Source organism: Nycticebus coucang, chromosome X (genome assembly GCF_027406575.1).
Source record: "Nycticebus coucang isolate mNycCou1 chromosome X, mNycCou1.pri, whole genome shotgun sequence".
Classification (NCBI taxonomy): Eukaryota; Metazoa; Chordata; class Mammalia; order Primates; family Lorisidae; genus Nycticebus; species Nycticebus coucang.
Window position 1 is genome coordinate 133,240,883 of NC_069804.1, and position 22,948 is coordinate 133,263,830.

General features: G+C 39.3%; 1 protein-coding gene across 1 annotated transcript in view; it reads right to left on the reverse strand.

Moving 5' to 3' along the window:
* The window catches only part of VSIG1 (V-set and immunoglobulin domain containing 1), a 43,883-nt gene that overhangs the window by 12,815 nt on the left and 8,120 nt on the right, over nt 1-22,948 (reverse strand). Inside the window, exons 2-3 of the mRNA XM_053579769.1 lie at nt 11,186-11,349; nt 771-969 (exon numbers count right to left, since the gene is read on the reverse strand). Coding sequence (XP_053435744.1) covers nt 771-969; nt 11,186-11,349 — 363 coding nt within the window. The remainder of the gene's footprint in view (nt 1-770; nt 970-11,185; nt 11,350-22,948) is intronic.

A 22,948-nucleotide genomic window follows, 5' to 3' on the forward strand; every position in this document is an offset into this window, starting at 1 on the left:
CCAAGTTACATTTACTCACACTTTTTAATGACAGATAGAACACAACTATAGCCCAGGATGAAGGAAAGAAATGGAATGGACAAAGAGGGGAGAGGGGAGGTTTGATAGAGGGAGGGTAAAAGGCGGAACCACACCTATGGAGCATATTGCAAGGGCACAAGTCAAATCTGTCAAGTGTAGAACATAAATGTCTTAACACAATAATTGAGTAAATGAGGTGAAAGCTATGTTGATTGGTTTGATGTAAGCACATTAGATTGTATTAAAAAAACACATTGTACTCCACATATGCAAAATGTATTCATGATCTATGTATATATGACTTAATAAAAAAAGGAATGATTTAATAGTGAGAATTGTAGTGAGCTTGAAAGGCATAATGCATTGACAAATGTCTCCCCCAAGTAGGTCTGGCTCTCACCAGAGGTTCCCTCTGAAACAGTTGCTAGTGATCATTTCATGGGACAGTGAGTTGTCCCATCTGTTCTTATTCTGTCCTTCAGAGATAGGGATCCCTGGAGATTGGGTCATCTCTTGCTGCCATTTGGCAGCCCTTTGCATAGGTGATTGTTTCCACGTGTTTTATGAGTGATTTCTCAGTGTTACTGTATGAGTTGGGTTGGAAGTTTATCTCTATTTCCCTGATAATGAAAGGAACAGGGAGGATAGTTACCTCCAGAGACTTAATTGGCATCATAAGTCATTGCTCTGAATCATTCAGTGTCCTAATATGCTTTAAGAAAAGAACAGGCAGAAAAAAGTGTCCATACCTAACACATTGAAGTTGAGAGTGCCTTGATTTTTGCCAACAAAGTCTGGGGGGTTGTTAACATCGCAGATGTAAACTCCACTGTCTTCTGGCTGCACATGTGAAATAGTGATAGACGCATTACCTGGACTATTGGATGCTATAACACGATCTTTAAATTCCCCGATGCCTGTACCTTGTCCACTTTCAAAATAGTAGACCTAGGACAGAAAAATAAAATGATGTCAGAATTGCAGGGTATTCAAGGACTAGAATCAGCTACCTGGAACCTCCTTCTATCCATATTACCTTTGATAAGAAGCAGCATCTTCTTTCCATGGGGAACAAGTCCCCACAGCCAAGGTTTCTCAAGTCAGTGGCACCCTTTAGTTTTTGCACAGCTGCACAGCCATTATCTCATTTGGCCCTCAGAGCAGCTCTGTGGTGTCATCAGGGCAAGCATTTGTATGTCTATCTTACAGAGGAGCAAACAGCCGGAGGCGGCAGGATTCAACTTCTAAGCATGGTTAGGAGACCAAGATGCTCACCTGATGTGACCTGGGGGAAACTCATTCCATAGGACACAAATGTCTGATGGGAAACTAAAACTGTCATTTTTTTTTTTACCACTTTATAATCTATTTTTGACTTGAGTTTGCTTCACCCAGTGGGACTACCTGGTTGCCCTAAAAGTTCAAATGTTTATGCTCCTTTCATACACACATATTCTTTTGGATAAGCAAACTTGGGCTTGTTTGAAGAGTAAGATTCATAGCAGAAGGGCCCCCGAGAGATCATCTGGCCTCATCCCTTCACAGTGCTGTTGTGAGGCTGAAACAAAGGAATCTAGCAAAGGGCCTAGCAAATGCTTAGTGCGGTAGCTACCATCTTTCCATCCATGTTGCAGGAGGCATAACTGGAATTCTTATATCACCTAGATAAACAAGGAAACTCAGACACAGGGAGATTAAATGGCTCAACTAAAGCAACAATAATTCATTTATTGCTATTATAATTTACTAAACTTAAAGATCTGGATTCTAGCCTCATCTCCACTGAAGAACATGGAGGCTTAGATCAGAATGGCTACCATGGGTGCAGCATGACATGGTGGAAAGGGCCCTGGTCTAGGAGTCAGGTGGCCTGAGTTGTCTGCAGCTCTTCCTCTCACTATGACATAGTCAGGAGAGGTGGCTTCTATCATGCCTCCATGGCAACCTGTTTTTAGATAAGTAACAAAGCTATTTAATCTCTCCAACCTTTAGTTACCACATTGGAACAAGGAACCAGAGCAATGTTTTCCAAAGTAGGATATGTATTCCTCGAGTATTGGGACTTAAATTGATTTTAGGTGATATGTAAATTAAAACTTTCAAGTTTTAATGTGTACACGTATTAGAAAGAGACGTATCTAGCACATCAAACTTCGCAGATATTGTTGTTTAGGGTGAGACTAAGGTAGATATTTTTTAAGATTTTAAGGAACAAGGTCAATATAGAAAACATTAAATAATTACTAGTGCTGGTGATACACAAATATGACAAAAATCATGTAGATGGTACGTGAATACCAACCTCAGGAATCACTGGACTAGGTAATCTCGCAGTCACTTTATAATTTATACAAAACTTCTTTGTATACATTTTGTTAGTTTCATGCAAATAAGCATAATTCAAGTGATTATTGTCTATTGTTCAATAAATGGGTATTGCCTTAGCCCAGCGAGATTTTTGTAAAATCTACTAAAAGGCCTTACAATTCATTTCACTCACTCCCCTCACTTTACAGAAGAAACTGAAGCTTAGAGAAGTTTAAGACAAAACAAAACCCCAAACAAACCCCCCACACAGAAAATTAGCAATTGGGACAGGTGTAGAATACAGTTTTCCTAATACTTTGTCCTGTGTATTTTACATTAATAGGTCAAGGAAAGAAGGGAACCACTTAGAAAACCAAAAGATATTGTCTAAATGAATTTAAGTGTATTCTCCTTTATGCAGAAAGTCAAGATTTTTAAAAACTAAGGCAGAAAGGTAGATTATGATGGAAAACTCAAAGACTAGAGCATATTTAAGAAAACAACTTGTCTCTGTCTCCTGATTTTTCTAACATCAACATGCATTATAATCCATTCATTCACTCCTACTAAAATCACAAAATTTTGCCTCAGAGTGGTCTTGTTTGAATTACAAACTACAAAGCCAACATTAACTCAAAGTAGTCAAGTGAGAAAGGAGGAAGTTCAACTCATCAGAGTTCTGTTTCCGTCATTTGAGTTGACACCCACACTACCCAGCATTTAATTTCATTAGTCAGCATGAAGCTTATCTACTTTGTAATTGACAATTTGAGGTCCTGTTGTTTCTTACCTAGAATTCAGTCTGCTGCCCATCAAAATCCCTTTACAACCTCAACATCTGACTACTTCCCCTGCTTTCAAGAAGACTGTGGAAAGCATGTAACATCAGCCCTGTTTTGTACTGATGCTTGACAACATCACAATGAGATACAGCATCTGTCCTGACGGAGGCCCACCGTTATTCCCAGAGGATCGAGGGGTAAAGGACTTGGTTTCTGCAGAAATTGGGGGCCAAGAGAGTGTGTCTTAGGCCAGCACTAGGGCATAAAAAGAAGCTACTACAGAAGTCTCATAGTTGGGCATGAATCAAAGTGAAATGAAGATATAAGCGATGAGGCCCTGGGTCCTTAACTTACCTGTGAGAAGGATCTTCATCACCCCTTCTATTCTACCTCCTCACTGTAGGCTAATAAATTTTTCCCTCTCATGAATTACCAAGGGTAAGAATGGGGGTAAGGGGAGAAAACAATGGAGACCTAAAAGGACAAGACATTGACTTCAGGGTGCTACGTGAGAGGGAAAGTCTCCAGGGCTAGACAGCCACCAAACACATAGATGGAGGGACTTTCTGTTAGGGAAAGTCCACATTGCCACACTGTCGTTGTAAAGAAAAAAAGAAAGAAATGTTTTCTTGAAACTGCTTATCTAATCACACAGGAAGGACTACAACTTGGTTCCATTTTCCATTAAAGAATAACTCTTTTTAAAACTCACAGCCATGGCCGAGTGCAGTGGCTCATACCTGTAATATTAGCACTCTGGGAGGCTGAGGCGGGTGGCTAGCTTGAGCTCAGGAATTTGAGACCAGCCTGAGCAAGAGCGAGACCCCATCTCTACTAAAAATAGAGAAACTAGCTGGGCATTGTGGCAGGCACCTATAATCCCCATTTCTCAGGAGGCTGAGGCAAGAGGATTGCTTGAGCCCAAGAGCTTGAGGTTGTGGTGAGCTATGACGCCACTGCACTCAACCCAGAGTGACAGAGTGAGAATCGGTCCTCAAAAATAAAAAAAATAAATAAAAATAAAAATCACAGCTGAATAATGGCTAAGACCATCCCCATGATCCTGTGTGGCTCATATACTTTTCAAAGAAAGAATATTGCCAATTTAGATATCAAAGCAATTGAGATCCACATATATTCAAGATGCCACATATTTTCTTGGTGGGTGGGGGTAGAGAGTCTTGCTTTTAGAACGTCCATCCAAGTGTTTCCTTAAGTAGAACTTGTTCATTTTTTTACCTACTTGCCCTTAGTACTTGTGTTCATAGTAGACTGCCCTGCTTTTTCCCACGGTCCTCTCCGCCTGTACCCTGGTGATGTGAGGTGTGGAGCCACAGTAGCACATTAGGTATAACAAGCTCTTAAAGACCATTTAGTTCATGGTCTCTAAGGTTAAGGGGGCTTCAGGAGCCAGGTGGATATTGGAGATACAGAAAATGGCTGGGAGGGACTAATGGGTAGGGTTCAGATCATAAAGGATATTTAGGACTGTAGTGAACTGGAGAGCCAGTGCAAATAAGACATTCACGCTGATCGAACAAACGAACAAAATACTGGGCTGGCCAACCGAAATATGTCCATTGGCCAAGTAGTTAAAAAAACCTCTAATTCCTCCTCTTCCATTATAAAGAAGGAAGCTGAGACTTCAAGAGAGGAATATTTGTAATCAGACCTGGAATCCAGACCTCCTGATTCCCACTGAATACATCAAGATGGCACGCACAGTCCTGAGATCAGAAAGATTCCCCAGCAACCTTCTCCCTGTGGGGCCATTCCATCCCTACTCCAGCCTAGCCTTTCTCCTGTGAACTGCTGATACCCTTGGAATGATGCTTCCCATGCCAAGTGTATTCACCATATTGTGCCTTCAGCATTAGCAGCTGCAACTGCAGGCCCCTTGGTTCTTTGCAGAGCAGCCTTTTCCTTCCTACTGCGCCAAGTTCTTGTTCACATGAGGTTATGCAGCTGGGAGCCAGATTGGTCCTGAGAGATTTTTTTTTCTTCAGCTTTGTGACATTGCTAACTAGAGGCTTATAGCACAAACAGGGAGGGCTGAAAAAATTCAATCTGCTTTCTATTCTAAGTCCGAATTGGAGTGACTGAGTACCTTTATCTTCCAGAGCTGCTTTTTCAGGTTCCTTTTGGGAATGTAGAAGGCATGGAAGTCCACAGAAAATCATTCATTCTTTTCCTTTCAGCTTCTTTCATCCCTGTACTGCTCATAGAGTAGATAGCCATGGGGGTTGCAGAGTAGGGTTGGGTGTAAGGAGGCAATGGTCTTGAGCCCAGAATATTCTCTGGACTATACCAGGAAGACTGAGATTGCACATGGAAGGAATACAATACCAAAAGAAAGACTCTCTTGCCCCCCAAACCTCTCTCTTACCAACCTGCCATTTGCCTGAGTATGCACCATTTGGATTGAGATGAAGGCATGAAAGATCCCTAATTAAATGCATTTCATTTTTTTTGTACTACCAGCATTAATGTTTATTTTTATAATTTTAAAAATTTCATTAGAACATCTGTAGAGTATAAAATAACAAAAGACTGAAAACATTTTTCCATTTCATTGGAGGGAGGAGAAGAAAGGACACATTAAGATCTCTATTCAAGGGCAAAGTCATTTTGAATATATTTTTTATGTGTAAAGGAATTTGTTGATAACAAATGTCCATTTGTTCTCTATAAGTAATACGGAGTGTAAACGTATACCATTACCATCTACAATATTTAAAGTATTGCTTAGTTTAAATTCTCACAAAAGCAGGCTAATTAGAGATTCCCCCAAATCTTCCAGGCTTAAAACAAATCAGAACCATGAATTATTTGAAATCTTTCCTCTTTACTTAGTTAGTTGTTGTTTCTTTGTTTTTTTTTTTTTTGTTTGTTTTTTTAGTTTTTCATTCAAATGCTAGTAAAGAGGAGAGAAGAGGATTAAATGCATTTCTTTTTTTTTTTTTTGTAGAGACAGAGTCTCACTGTACCGCCCTCGGGTAGAGTGCTGTGGCTCACACGGCTCACAGCAACCTCCAACTCCTGGGCTTACGCGATTCTCTTGCCTCAGCCTCCCGAGCAGCTGGGACTACAGGCGCCCGCCACAACGGCTATTTTTTTGTTGCAGTTTGGCCGGGGCTGGGTCCGAAACCGCCACCCTCGGCATATGGGGCCGCCGCCCTACTCACTGAGCCACAGGCGCCACCCGATTAAATGCATTTCTTTGGAAGAGAACAGAAGAAGCTATCACTGGTCTCTAACACCTTAGCATTAGATTGATTTATCTGCTTTATCAGGAATAAACTCCTGAGGGAATTGAACACAACATAGATCAGTTTGATGGTGAGGACAGAGAAAATTGTAATGTTTTGCAATGAGGGTGACACTGCATTTTAGGCCCACAATTCTTTGTTATGTGGCTTTGTATTGCAGGACATTTAACATTTCTAGCCTCCAACTGCTAATGCCAGTGGTGACTCCCAGTTATAACAATCAAGCCAACACTTCCTTCACTTTCAAATGTCTCTGAGGAGAAGGAACACACACTCCCACCACCAAAATTCAAAAGGCATTTAATGTAATGTTAAATACAGGCCAGGGTGCAAAATCTAGGAAGGCCAGGGTGTAAAATCTAGGAAGCCAAAGAACATGAGGACACTAGGTCCTGGACAAGAAGTTGTCCAAATTGTGTATTTGCTGGGGATATGAAGATAGCAAAGGATCTCTTCCACTATGAATATACTAGAAGAATCAGTATCATCTGACAGACCCCTGTTAAGCAGGGCTGATCAGTACATGTTCTGTTCATGGGCAGGTGAGAGGTCTGGAGTTTTACCAATAACTGGCTGGGTGGAAGAGTAGGCTATCTGTGTGACCAGAGAGGCACCAGACCACCCCAAACTTCCATGTTAGCCTGTCCATACCTGGTCTAGGTTTTCAGCTGAGATTCCCGGCTGAGTGACTATCTGAAGCTATTCATGTTTTCCAAGAGGAAACTTCTCTGAGAGGAGGACCATGCTAATGAACAGCTTGGCTTTCCTGGTCAGAAGACTTATTGGATACTTCTTTAGTTTCCATTCACCAAAGGAACCTCTTGGAGGGCATAATCAGTAAGAAATAATATTCACCCTTGGGTATTGAGAAATACCAGGTCTCAGTGTCAACTGCTACTTTAACATAATGATTTGGGAGTGGGGAAGATGGGCCTATAGCAAGGGCTGACCACTGCTATGATCAGTGCAACAAGAAGGTCCTGGTCCTTTGGAGAAGGTTGAAAAGAGTTCCAGACATAAGAAGTGAGAAGGTAAACTCAAGACTGTCCAAAATTTGTCAGGGACTTCTGCTGATCTAGATTGTTAGCTAACTCAGACCCACCCATCCCACTCTTAGAGCTGGTGCCAGTATCCTGGAGTCTTCAAACAATAAAGGAGTCCAGTAGTACACCAAAAGGTGGTCTTACCTGACAGGCCCAACTACATCTTCCCTGGTTCTCTCTTGAATGCGCCATTTTTAGACACCAACTGACTGCCTTTTCCTCCATGCCCTCAGTAGTGAGGCATGGGCTGTGTTGTATATGAGTGGAAATGGGTGGGTCTGAGAGCTGAATGCTACTGCCACATCAACCCAGGAGTTGAATCGAATCACTTGGTAGTCACTCTGGCAACATCTTACTCCCATAAATCACAAAATTGTCTAATGACCCAGCAGTCTTTTTTATCATACCCAAAATGTACCACCAGTAATTTCCAGATTAACATACAATATGCTCTACAAAATTACAAATTCTTGAAAGTGCTCAAAAAGGAAACAGATTTGAAATGGAAGCCAAATCCCTTTTCAAAAACTACCATTCAGCCTAGGATATCTGCAATCTTCTGATTGAGCAGGCTCTGTGTTAAGGGATAAGAAGCAGTCAGAGAAAGAGCCTGGGCCCTCCCTTTAGCCAGAGAGACCTGACAGGCAGTGGAACTGGAAGCCAATCTTGAGCTGGGATGTCCATGAAAAGCTCTGTCCCACCTGGGGACAGAGTGTATCATGTGGGGATGAGTTCCCTAGTGGCCATGACTCAGTCTTTCTGGGACACCAGGGGTCTGGGTGGAATAGGAATATTATAATATCACCATTTTGTAAATGATGATACTAAGAATAACAGCTCACATTCACATTTGCTGTGGAAGGCTTCCTAGTGCTTCATAAGCATCATCTCATTTAATCTTCATATTAAACCTATGAGGTAGACAAGTATTCCCATTTTAAAGATGGGAAACTGAGCTTCTGAAAGGTCATGTAACTTGTCTAAGGTCATCCAACCAGCAAGTAAGTGTCAGAGCAAGGAGTAGGACTGACTTCCATAAGGAAGTGTCCACTGGGGCTCCTACATCTCTGGGAAAGCAAAGAGAAGCTCATGCTCACACAGTATGGGGAGAAAGAGGAACGGCTCCAGGTCTCTAGAAGTAGAGGCTTAATGATGGTTATATTAGGTATCTGACAAGGACAAACTGAAGTAAGACAGGAAAATAGGAGAAGGAGAAAGTTTGCCCTTGGAAGGATGGTTTTCCCTCTTCCCAAGCCAAGAGCTGGCCCTATTCTACCTTGTCTTCCATGTGGCTAAGGCACAGGCATAGCACAGGTCTCATGTAGCTTTAATACCAGGGAATGTGTTCTCCTTGACCCAGAATCTCAGTGCAGAGGCCTTCCTTTGAGTTGGGCATGCCAAAAGAGTAGATATCTTAAATTACTTGCTCCATTTATACCTGACATTTTGGTAAATGGCATACAAATAAGCTACTCAACAAATACTTATTTGTTAATAGATTTTCTTTATTTTATTTTATATTTAATTTTATTTAGACAGAGTCTCACTCAGTTGCCCCGGGTAGAATGCAGTGGCATCATCATAGCTCACTGCAACCTCCTATTCCTAGGCTTCAGTCATCCTCCTGCCTCAGCCTCCTGAGTAACTTGGGCTACAGGCAACTGCCATGACACCCAGCTAATTTTTTTTTTTTGGTAGAAATGGGGTCTTGGTCTTGCTCAGGCTGGTCCTGAACTCCTGACCTCAAGTGATCCACCTGCCTTAGACTCCCAGATGGCTAAGATTGTAGGTATGAGCCACTGTGCCTGGCTGATTTTCTTTTGAAAGTGCCTCTAAGAGATGCCCTGAGCTCAAGTCACACTCAGTTCAATCATCTATACTTATTTCCCTTGTATCTCCAGATCTAGGAGAAGTTCACTACTGCTGAGAAGATCCTTTAGCCTTGCAGTTCCCTTCCAGCTTCTCACTAGCTATATAGTTTAATCAAGAAGTAGCCTCGTAAGTTCCAGGTTCAGCAGAGACATAAAGAAGAATTTGCATTTTTAAACTCAGACTGGCCTTGCCCGACCTTAAAGCAGTTGAAAACATCTTGAATATCAAGCAGAAAACATTTTAAACTATATTGGCAATGCCTGTCTTAATCCAGCCTCTACTGACAAAATGGGAAGGATTTCAAGACTACAGATAAAGAATGTGTTGAAATGATAAGTTAAGAAATTGAATTTTCAAAAAAATTAGAAAGTTTGTGTGATTATGGCTGTCCACAATTACCTTGAGAACAACCTGCAAGAGAAAGTGGTGATTTCTTAGTTGACTTTAACATGCAAGGTCTTGAGTCAGCACATTCTGGGTGATGAAACTGGGAGAATCACTATTGGTGATAATGGTGGTGCTGCTGCTGTTGATTATCATAATGGTGCTTCCAAGGGACAAACTTACAGGGCTTTATATTTTTTCAACTGGTTTTCACATGAATAATATCAGTTGATTCCCCAAGAGAGGCACAGAGTAGAGCAATTCAGATATTTGTTCAAGGTAACCAGTACTCAGCAAAATCATTTAACTTTGACTAGAGGGTGGTATTGATGGATTCTCCCCCCGAATGGTGTTTCCTGCTAAACAAATGTTCAAGATCTATGGTAAACAGAGGACTCAGCACCTCCAAAGGACCAGTAATGGCTGAAGTGACACTGGCCAAAATGTGGCTCCTCTGAGATAATATCTTCCTTCTCCACTTTGCCCCTAGTTGTCCCACAGTCCACTCAACCCGCTCTCTCGCTATCTTTCTGCTAAATCAAAACCCTTCCTTTTCTTCAAGGCCTAACTCAGCTGCATCTGACTGTTCCAAACCCCACTGATTTATCTTGTTTCTAAATTCTGCTTTGGAGAATTGAGAACCTGATGAAAGCTATAGACCTTTTCCCTAAAAGGATGTGTGTAGGCATTCATGGCATATGGGTTTCTCTCCCTCTTCTCTTTCTCTCTCTCTCTCTCGCTCTCTCTATCACACACACACACACACACATGCACACACTTGCATGCACACACACACCTTGGAATATATAATTTTAATCCTTGGCTTAATTTAAAGAAGGCATTTCCCTTAAGGCCAAATGAAGGAAACCTGGGAATAGGCAGCTTGCATGCAGAATCATTCTCCTCCCTTCACTTTCACCCACCCTTTTCTGGCAATCTCTTTCCCCAGACCCTATTCCCACCCACACTATCCTCTATTCTCTAATCTCATGCCGTCCTTGATTGCCAAGGGTGCATCACTACTTACAGCCCTTCTCCCTTCTCCACCCATCTGGTGAGTCTCATTCTGTCAAGACTCAGTCTGGCGCAGTGAACTAGCTCACTTGACATGCAGATCCTGGATATTAAGTTTGGAAGAGATCTACAGATCAATCAGGACTTGTATTTGAATTGGAGTCTTCTAGAAATAATAAGGAGATGTGAGAGGGCCTTTCAGAACTATTGCTCATTTCACCTATGAGAAAGACCATTCCTGTCTGCTCTAGAATATGTGGTACACTTGATGTTAACCCATACAGAAATGAGATAACTATAACTAAATATGAAGAGAAGACAAAGGCCAAGTCACTTAGATAATGGTCTTCCCTAAATAGCTATCTTCACACTTTGTATCTGAGGTTCTGCCACTGTTATCACTGGTGTACACGTACCATTCCTTCACATGCCTACCCCAACAGTTTTGAATCAGAACTACAGAAAAAGAAGAGTTCAATAAATGAATCCTTACAGAAATTGGCTCCAACTCCTCCTGATGGGTGACAGACCACTGGATGGAAAGCTTATCTAAGGAGGTTGCAGAGGTGGTGTACAGGCAGATGAGAGTGACATCAGATCCAACAGTCGCATTCACAAAACTGTCTGGGATGGTCACTTGTACCACATTAACCTGACCTGAAAAGATAATCATGAAAAACTCAATGATACATACTCATACTCCAATGACACTTTTTCATTATAAACCACTTTCAAAGTTGTCTTATTTAAGGATTCCAAGGGGAAGAGGAAAAGGTAGAATGGACCATACAGGAAAGCTGAGCAAGCAAGTTGGGACAAGGGAGGGGAGTTTCTAACAAATTACAGTTGTGGAGATGCTCAAATTTTAAGTGATGGTGAAATGAAAACACTGATCTGGAAATTCCTTCTGTGTATAGATGGTCTTACACAGAAACTCTTTAAGTCTTATCCTAGGACTCAAAAAGGTCTGTGAGTGTGGAGGACAAACAACCCAGTTTTGCTAGGACCAAAATAGATCCTTGGATGTGGAACTTTTAGCTTTAAGAGTGGGTAAGTCTCAGGCAAGCTACACTGGTTTTGGTAGGACTTTCAGTACTAAAACCAGGAAAATCCCAGGCAAACCAGGATGACTTGGTCACCCTATCCCTAGCACCATGTGGGGGGGCTTCAAGATCAAAATCATATTCACAATAATACTTAGATGTTATTTTTCTTTTTCATTCTCATCCTGTCATGAGTGCACTATGGAGTTTTCCAGAAGCTGTATGATAGGTAATGATGTCATTGCTCTGGTGGCTAATGGAATGTGTGCTTGTGTATTTTTCTTTTCTTTCTTTTCTTTTCTTTTTTTTTTTTTTATGGCCAGGGCTGGGTTTGAACCTGCCACCTCCGGCATATGGGGCCAGTGCCCTACTCCTTTGAGCCACAGGTGCTGCCCTTTTCTTTCTTTCTTTTCTTTTTTTTTTTTTTTTTAAGATAGAGTCTCACTCTGTCACCTTCAGTAGAGTGCCATGGCCCTAGCTCACAGCAACCTCAAATGCTTGGGCTCAAGTGATCCTCCTGCCTCAGCCTCCCAGGTAGCTGGGACTACAGGTGCCCGCCACAATGCTGGGCTATTTTATAGAGGCAGGCTGGTCTCAAACTCCTGAGCTCAAGCAAATTATAGGCACCTGGCCTTGTGTATTTTTCTGTTTAATTTTCTTTCAGCTTTAACTTCTAACACAGTAAATGTGGATGGAAATAACTCACATAGGAAAAGATCCCTGGGGTTCTCAATAATTTTTAATTAAAATTTTTATTGTGGCACAATGCCTGTAGCACAGTGGTTATGGTGCCAGCCACACACACCCAGGCTGGCAGGATGGAATCCAGCCAGGGCCAGCTAAAACAACAATGACAACTGCAACCAAAAAATAGCCAGGCATTGTGGCGGGTGCCTGTAGTCCCAGCTACTTGGGAGGCTAGGGCAAGAGAATCGCTTAAGCCCAAGAGTTTGAAGTTGCTGTGAGCTGTGACGCCAGAGCACTCTACCAAGGGCGACATAGTGAGACCCTGTCTCAAAAATAAATAAATATTTTATTGAGATAATTGTAGATTAACATGCAATTCTAAGAAATAAGGCAGATCCCATGTACACCTTACTCAGGTCCCCCCCCAGTGATAGCATTTTTTAAAACTATAGTAATATACCATCACACTGACATTGATAAAACCCACTGACCTTATTCATAATTCTCTAGTTTTCTTTTCATCCCTGTGTGTGCACACATGCATTTAGTTCTATACAATTTTATTACATGTGTAGTTCCATGTATCCACAACCGCAGTCAAGATACTGAACAGTGCCATCACCACAAAGACCCTTCACATCACCCTTTTATAATCACACTCCCTTCCTCCCGCGTCTTGTGCATTTCCCTTACCATTGGCAACCACTAATCTGTCTTCCATTTCTAAAATTTTGTCATTTCACAAATATTATATAAATGAAATCATGGTAACCTTTTGGGATTGGTTTATTTTTATCTTATCTCTTTTAATTTGTATTTGTCTTGCTAGCGGTTTGTCAATTTTATTGATTTTTTTTCAAAAAAACAAATTTTATTTCTTTAATTTTTCCACATAGTTTTTTAGTTTTATCGATTTTAGATTTTTATTGCTCCCTTCCTTCCACTTGCTTCGGGTTTACTTTAGCCTTCTTTTTCTAGGTCCTTGATGTGGAAATTTAGATTATTGACTGAAGACCTTCCTTCATTTCTAATGTAAGCATTTAATGCCATAAAGTTCTCTCTCAGAATTGTTTTAGCTGCATGTTACACATTTCAATGTGTTGTATTTTCATTTTCACTCAATTATATGTGTTTTTTAATTCCCTCTGAGACTTCCTTTTTGATGCATAGATTATTTAGTAATGTGTGCTTTAATTTTCATGTGTTTAGAGACTTTCCTGTCACCGGCTTCTAGTTTCATTCCCTTGTAGTCAGAGAGCATACGCTGTAGGATTTCAATTATTTTAAATTTGTTTAGATTTGTTTTATGACCAAGCACATGGTCAGTCTTAGTAAATGTTATGTAGGTGCTTAAGAAAAAAGTACATTCTGCCGTTGTTGGGTGGAGTGTTCTAAATCGAGAGATATAATTGAAAACACTATGAATAAATCAAGATGGAATTATAAAAATATTCAATTAAATCCTATTAGTTGATTATCTTTTTAAGAACTTCCATATTTTGCTGAAGTTCTTCTGTCTGGTAGATTTTTTCATTTCTGAGAGGGGTATTGAGGTTTCCAACTATAATTGTGGATTTATCTCTTTCTCCTTTTAGCTCAATCAGTTTTCCGTTCTTGAATTTGGGGACTTTGTTGTTTGATATGTGCACATTAAGAATCATTATGTCTTCCTGCTGGATTGGCCTTTTTACCATTAGATAATGTCTCTTCTTATTATTTTTTGGCTCTGAAGTCTACTTTATAAGATATTAAAATAGCTACTCTAGATTTTTTAAAAAATATATATTTATATATTTTTTTCTCTTTTTACTTTCATTATACTTCTGTTACTAAATTTAATGTGAGTTTGCTAGGAGTATCATACGCAATTGTCCTCCCATATATGAAGGGGATCTGTTCCAAGACCCCAGTGAATGCCTGAAGCCATGGATAGTACTGAACCCTACATATACTGTTTGTTCCTATATATACATGCCTATGATAAGGTTTAATTTATAAATTAGACACAATAAAAGATTAATAATAATTAATAACAAGATAGAGCAATGATAATAATGTACTGTAATAAAAGTTAAGTGAATGTGATCTTTCTCTCTCTCAAAAAATATTTTATTGTACTGCGCCACTGGTAATTTGGGAACCTCAGAGAGTAAAATCATGGATAAGGGGGACTATTGTAGTTGGATTTACAGCCAATGTAATTATAATACATTTAATATAACTATTGATATATTCTCTCATTTTATTATATATTTATATATATATGTACATTTGAGACAGAGTCCCACTATGTCGCCCTGGGTAGAGTGCTGTGGCGTCACAGCTCACAGAAACCTCAAACTCTTGGGTTTATGTAATTCTCTTGCCTTAGCCTCCCAAGTAGCTGGGACTATAGGCGCTCACCACAATGCCTGCCTATTTTTTGGTTCTAGGTCTCATTGTTGTTTGGGAGGCCCAGGCTGGATTCGAACCCGCCAGCTCCAGTGTATGTGACTGACATCCTAGCTGCTGAGCTACAGGCACCGAGCCACGTCTGCCATTTTGTTTGTTTTCTTTGTTTCCTTTGATTCTTATGCCTGTGCTTTGTTTTCCTTGCCCTCCTGTCAATTATTTGGCCTTTTTTATAATTCCATCTTGATTTTAAAGTACATATCTTTATATAATTTTCATAGTGGTTGCTCTGAATATTCAATGTACATATATGAGTCACAACAGTCTACTGGTATCAATATTTTACCACTTTGAGTGAAGTACATAAGCTTTACTTTCACTTAGGTTCATCTTACCCACCTTAAAATATCATTGTCCTAAGTATAAGATGGTTTTATAATTTTTGTTTTAATGACCAAATATGATTTATAGAACTCATGAGTTAAAGGATAGTTTATTATATGTACTCATGTTTCTACTCTTTCTGTTGGTTCTTTTTCCTTCTTGATAATCCAAGATTCTTTCTTCTGTCACTTACTTTCTGTTTGAAGAAATTCCTTTGGCTATTCCTTAAGGGATGTCTGGTAGCAACAAATCTTTTCCCTTTTTTGACTGAGATTCTCATTTTTCCATTATTTCTCCTTCATTCCTGAGGGATAGCATCACCAGATATAGATTCTACTTTCCGTCATGTCTGCTCTACTATTGATTCCGTCAGCAAGTTTTTTTTTTTAAATTTTCGTTATTGTGTTTTTAGTACCATAATTTCCATTTACTTTTTTTTGGGGGGGGGGGGCAAACAATTCAGTTTAATTAAAAAAAAAATTCCAAGGGGGTAAAAAAAAGGAACTTGAGAGTGAATATGTAGATTTAAAAGGTCTTCAAATAAATAGTAAAATATTGCAATGCATGGATGTTTTGGGATTTTTTAAATTTTACTTTTTAATTAACAAATAATAATTGCATACATTATAATGTTTTCATATATGTATACATTACAGAATGATTACATTAAGCTAATTAACATATCCATCACCTCACATATTTACCATTTTTATGTAGTGATTTGTAATGAGGATATTTAAAATATATTCTTTTTTAATTAAATTAAATTAATTAATTCATTTTTATTTTTGAGACAAAGTCTCAAGTTGTCGTCCTAAGTAGAGTTCTGTGACATGACAGCCCACAGCAACCTCAAACTCTTGGGTATAAGTGATTCTCTTCCCTCAGCCTCCCAAGTAGTTGGAACTACAGGCACCTGCCACAATGCCCGGCTATTTTTTGTTGCAGTTGTCATGGTTGTTTAGCTGGCCTGGGCTGGATTTGAACCTGCAAGCCTCGGTGTATATGGCTGGCACCGTAACCACTGTGCTACAGGTGCTGAGTGTTAAAATCTATTCTTTTAACAATTTTTTTTTTATTGCTTGGGATTCATTGAGGGTACCAAATACTAAGTTACACTGATTGCATTTGTTAGGTAAAGTCCCTCTTGTAATTGTGTCCTGTCCCCAAGAGGTGTGCCGGTGTGCCGTACACCATCACCCCCCAACTCCCTCCCTCTTTTAGCAATTTTGAAATATACCATACCTTATTATTATTAACTATGGTCACCTTGCTGTGCCATATGTCTTGAAAACTTTTCCCTCCTGTGTAACTGGAGACTTGTATCATTTGGTCAACTTCCCCCCATTCTCCACTCCCTCCACCTCTCAGCCCCTGGTAATCACCATTTTATTCTCTAAGTCTATGAATTTAATTATTTTCTTTTTTTGAGACAGAATCTCACTTTGTTGCCCTCTGGAGAGTGCTTTGGCATCATACCTCACAGCAACCTCTAACTCTTGGGCTTAGGTAATTCTCTTGCCTCAGCCTCCCAAGTAGCTGGGACTACAGGCGTCCGCCATAACACCTGGCTATTTTTTTTTGTTGCAGTTGTCATTGTTGTTTAGCAAGCCAGAACTGGGCTTGAACCCACCTGCATTGGTGTATGCGGCTGGTGCCGGCCCACTGAGCTACGGGCACCACCTGAACTTGATTTTTTTAGATTTCACACGTAAGTGAGATCATGCAGTATTTGACATTCTGTGTCTAGTTTATTTCACTTTGCATGGTGTTCCCCAGGTTCATATACACTGTTGTATATGAGAGAATTCCCATCTTTTTTATATTTTTGTAACTTCGTTTTCTTTTCTGCAACTTTTCATTTTTTTTTTATTGTTGGGGATTCATTGAGGGTACAATAAACCAGGTTACACTGATTGCATTTGTTAGGCAAAGTCCCTCTTGCAATCGTGTCTTACCCCAAAAGCCATACACCAAGGCCCCACGCCCTCCCTCCTTCGCTCTCTCTGCTCTCTCCTTCCCCCACCCCCACCACGACCTTAATTGTCGTTAATTGTCCTCATATCAAAATTGAGTACATAGGATTCATGCTTCTCCATTCTTGTGATGCTTTACTAAGAATAATGTCTTCCGCTTCCATCCAGGTTAATACAAAGGATGTAAAGTCTCCATTTTTTAAAATGGCTGAATAGTATTCCATGGTATACATATACCACAGTTTGTTAATCCATTCCTGGGTTGGTGGGCATTTAGGCTGTTTTCACATTTTGGTGATTGTAAATTGAGCTGCAATAAACAGTCTAGTACAAGTGTCCTTATGATAAAAGGATTTTTTTCCTTCTGGGTAGATGCCCAGTAATGGGATTGCAGGATCAAATGGGAGGTCTAGGTTGAGTGCATTGAGGTTTCTCCATACTTCTTTCCAGAAAGGTTGTACTAGTTTGTAGTCCCACCAGCAGTGTAAAAGTGTTCCCTTCTCTCCACATCCACGCACCATCTGCAGTTTTGAGATTTTGTGATGTGGGCCATTCTAGCTGGGGTTAGATGGTATCTCAAGGTGGTTTTGATTTGCATTTCTCTGATAGTGATGATGAACACTTTTTCATATGTTTGTTAGCCATTTCGTCTGTCTTCTTTAGAGAAGGTTCTATTCATTTCTCTTGCCCATTGATATATGGCATTGTTGGCTTTTTTCATGTGGATTAATTTGAGTTCTCTATAGATCCTAGTTATCAAGCTTTTGTCTGATTCAAAATATGCAAATATCCTTTCCCATTGTGTAGGTTGTCTCTTTGCTTTCGCTGTTGTCTCCTTAGCTGTACAGAAGCTTTTCAGTTTAATGAAGTCCCATTTGTTTATTTTTGTTGATGTTACAATTGCCGTGGCAGTCTTCTTCATGAAGTCTTTCCCCAGGCCAATATCTTCCAGTGTTTTTCCTATGCTTTCTTTAAGGATTTTTATTGTTTCATGCCTTAAATTTAAGTCCTTTATCCATCTTGAATCAATTTTTGTGAGTGGGAAAAGGTGTGGGTCCAGTTTCAGTCTTTTACTTGTAGACATCCAGTTCTCCCAACACCATTTATTGAATACGGAGTCTTTCCCCCAAGGTATGTTCTTGTTTGGTTTATCGAAGATTAGGTGGTTGTAAGATGTTAGTTTCATTTCTTGGATTTCTATTCGTTTCCAAGTGTCTATGTCTCTGTTTTTGTGCCAGTACCATGCTGTCTTGACCACTATGGCTTTGTAGTACAGACTAAAATCTGGTATGCTGATGCCCCCAGCTTTATTTTTATTACTAAGAACTGCCTTAGCTACACGGGTTTTTTTCTGGTTCCACACAAAATGCAGAATCATTTTTTCCAAATCTTGAAAGTACAATGTTGGTATTTTAATAGGAATGGCATTGAATAGGTACATTGCTTTGGAAAGTATAGACATTTTGACAATGTTGATTCTTCCCATCCATGAGCACGGTATGTTCTTCCATTTGTTAATATCCTCTGCTATTTCCTTTGTGAGGATTTCATAATTTTCTTTATAGAGGTCCTTCACCTCCTTCATTAGGGATATTCCTAGGTATTTCATTTTCTTTGAAACTATGGTGAAGGGAGTTGTGTCCTTAATTAGCTTCTCATCTTGACTGTTATTGGTGTATACAAAGGTTACTGACTTGTGGACATTGATTTTATATCCTGAAACATTACTGTATTTTTTGATGACTTCTAGGCATCTTGTGGTTGAGTCATTGGGATTCTCTAAGTATAAGATCATGTCGTCAGCAAAGAGGGAGAGTTTGACCTCCTCTGCTCCCATTTGGATTCCATTTATTTCCTTGTCTTCCCTAATTGTATTGGCTAGAACTTCCAGCACTATGTTGAATAGTAAAGGTGACAGAGCACAACCTTGTTTGGTTCCAGTTCTAAGAGGAAAAGCTTTCAGTTTTACTCCATTCAATAAAATATTAGCTGTGGGTTTATCATAGATAGCTTCAATCAGTTTTAGAAATGTGCCACCTATATTCTTATAGTGTTCTAATTAGAAAAGGATGCTGGATTTTATCAAATGCTTTTTCTGCATCTATTGAGAGGATCATATGATCTTTATTTTTGCCTCTGTTAATATAGTGGATAACATTTATGGATTTGTGTATGTTAAACCAGCCTTGCATCCCTGGGATGAAACCCACTTGATCATGATGAATGACTTTTTTGATGATAAGATGTAATCTATTGGCTAGGATTTTGTTGAGAATTTTTACATGTATATTCATGAATGAATTTGGTCTGAAATTCTCCTTTTTGGTTGAGTCTTTTCCTGATTTTGGTATCAGGATGATGTTTGCTTCATAGAACGTGTTGGGGAAGATTCCTTCTTCCTTGACTTTTTGGAATAATTTCTGCAGTACAGGAATAAGCTCTTCCTTGAAGGTTTGATAGAATTCTGGTGTGATGCCATATGGACCAGGGCATTTTTTTGTTGGAAGCTTTTTTATTGTTTCTTTAATCTCAGTGCTTGAAATTGGTCTGTTCAGGAGCTCTATTTCTTCCTTGCTAAGTCTAGGGAGAGGGTGTGATTCCAAATATTGATCCATTTCCTTCACATTGTCAAATTTCTGGGTATAGAGTTTCTGGTAGTATTCAGAGATGATCTCTTGTATCTGTGTGGGATCAGTTGTTATTTCCCCTTTACCATTTCTGATTGAGGTTACTAGGGATTTTACTTTTCTATTTCTCATTAGTCTGGCCAATGGTTTATCTATTTTATTTCTTTTTTTTTTTAAAAAAAAAACAACTCCTTGTTTCATTAATTTTCTGAATGATTCTTTTGTTTTCAATTTCATTGATCTCTGATTTGATGTTGGATATTTCTTTTATTCCACTGGGTTTAAGCTTAGATTGTTCTTCTTTTTCCAATTCCATAAGATGGTTTGTGAGTTTGTTGATGCGCTGTCTTTCTATTTTTCGAATGTAGGTATCTAAAGCGATGAATTTTCCTCTCAAAACTGCTTTTGCAGTATCCCACAGGTTTTGGTAGCCTGTGTCTTCATTGTTGTTATGCTCAAGGAAGTTAATGATTTCCTGTTTTATTTCTTCCTTAATTTCCATGCCTTTGTGTGGGGTCGAACGTTTTTGTTAGAGTTGAGTTCCACCTTTAGTGCTTTATGGTTTTAGAAGGTACAAGGTAAAATTTCAATTCTTTTGATTCTATTGATATTTGTTTTGTGTCCCAGGATATGATCAATTTTGGAGAATGTTCCATGGGGTGATGAGAAGAATGTATATTCTTTATCTTTGGGATAGAGTGTTCTATATGCATCTATCAAGCACAGTTGTTCTAGGGTCTCATTTAAATCTCTTATATCTTTGTTTAATTTCTTTTTAGAGGATCTGTCCAGCTCTGTAAGAGGAGTGTTAAAGTCCCCTGTAATTATAGTATTATCGGATATCATATTGCTCAGACTGAGTAAGGTCTGTTTCAAGAATCTGGGAGCATTTAAATTGGGTGCATAAATATTTAAAATTGAAACATCTTCTTGTTGTATTTTTCCCTTGACCAATATAAAGTGACTATTTTTGTCTTTTTAACTTTATTTGCTTTAAGTCCACATGTATCTGAAAATAAGATTGCAACTCCTCTTTTTTTCTTAATTCCATTTGCCTGGTCTTCCAACCCTTAACTCAGAGTTTTAATTTGTCTTTTGAAGCCAGGTGTGTTTCTTGAAGACAGCAAAAGGATGGCTTGTGTTTCTTAATCCAGTCAGCCAATCTATGTCTCTTAAGTGGGGAATTCAAGTCATTAACATTTATTGAGATAATTGATAAGTGCCTTAGTATTCTATTTATCTTATTTTGTGAGAGACCATTGCTTAGTTTTATCTTTTGCATCAGTGTAGAAGTTAGGTTCTGTCCTTTAATATCTGAGTTCTTACCTTGCTGCTGATCCATTGTGATGGTCAGTGTGTAGAACAGGTTGAAGTATTTCCTGTAGAGCTGCTCTTGTTGTGGCAAATTTCCTCAATCTTTGTATATCCGTAAATGATTTGATTTCTCCATCAATTTTAAAGCTTAGCTTAGCAGGGTACAGAATTCTGGGCTGGAAATTGTTCTGTTTAAGTAGATTAAAGGTATATGACCATTGTCTTCTTGCTTGGAAAGTTTCATTAGAGAAGTCTGCGGTCACTCTGATGGATTTGCCCCTGTATGTCAACTGGCTCTTATTCCTGGCAGCTTGCAGAATCTTTTCTTTTGTCTTGACTTTGGACAGGTTCATCACAATGTGTCTTGGAGAAGCTCGGTTAGAGTTGAGGCGACCTGGGGTCCGATATCCCTCTGAAAGCAGTGTGTCAGAATCTTTGGTGATATTTGGGAAATTTTCATTTATAATATTCTCTAGTATGGCTTCCATTCCTCTCGGGCAGTCCTTTTCCCCTTCTGGGGTTCCTATAACTTGTATGTTGGAACCCTTCAGAAAGTCCCATAATTCAGTCAGTGAACATTCTGCTTTCTCTCTCTTCTTTTCTGCCTCTTTAACTGTCTGAGTTATCTCAAAAACTTTGTCCCCTACCTCTCAAATTCTTTCTTCTGCATGGTCTAACCTGTTGCTGATACTTTCCATTGCATCTTTAAGTTCCCTAATTGACTATTTCTGTTCCTTCAGCTCTGCTATATCCGTTCTATATTCTTCATATCATTCATCTCTTATTTGATTCTGTTTTTGGATTTCCTTTTGCTTATTTTCCACTTTATTAGCAGTTTCCTTCATTGTTTTCATCATGTATATTCTAAATTCCCTTTCTGTCATTCCTAACATTTCTTTATAGATGGAATCCTCTACAGTAAGTACCTCTTGGTCCCTTGGAGGGGTTGCTCTGTACTGGTTCTTCATGTTGCCTGGAGTTTTCTGCTAATTCTTTCTCATGAGTGATTTCTTTTATCTGTTTCCTTGCCCTAGTTTTCCTTTCACTTCCTCTTGCTCTTTATGTTCTCATGCCTGTGAACTAAGCTTTCAATGAGTCCTTTTGGTATAGGACCAGAAGGATGAGAAGGTTGAAGAGCAAGAAGGGATAAAAGAAAGAAAAAGAAAGAAAGAATGAATGAAAAGAAAATAGAGAAAGGAGGGTGGGTGGGTAAAAGGGAATACTGACAAAAGGAAGAGAGGCACAGAAAGAGGGAAACAGGAGCAGTATAGGCATACAATAGGGTACTTTGACCCAACCTTAAAAAAACCCCCAACCTCTGGGTGTGCCAGGTTGGGTGGTTCCCTTGAGGTAAGCCGCTCTTTGCTAACCTGATCAGGCATAGTACCCCACCTCCACCAAGTAGAGAGGAAAGACAAGCATGCTATAAATCAAACCAAAACAAGCAAACAGAAAACTTTATAGGATAAAATTGGGTGAAAAACCAAATAATAGGTGTAGAAACACTAGCAAAATGAAGTTCTAATTATTTTAAAAGGCAGCAATTATGAAATTGTTTTTAAACTAGAAAAATGGAGAAAGAAAAGAAAAGAAAAAATCTGTACGGAAAAGATTGAAATTAAAAAACAAAACAACAACAAAATAAACAAACAAACAAAAACAAAAACAAAGCAGTATGTATATCTTGTTGAATATTGTCTGGGGAACAGGTGGTCTTCTGGGGTATGAGATGTTAATCACAATGCTGATACGACTGGAGGCCTCTGCTGATTTCTCAAACCCCACAGGGTGGAGACCCTAAATCTCTCCTCAGCCCTCTTAAAAGGCACTTTAA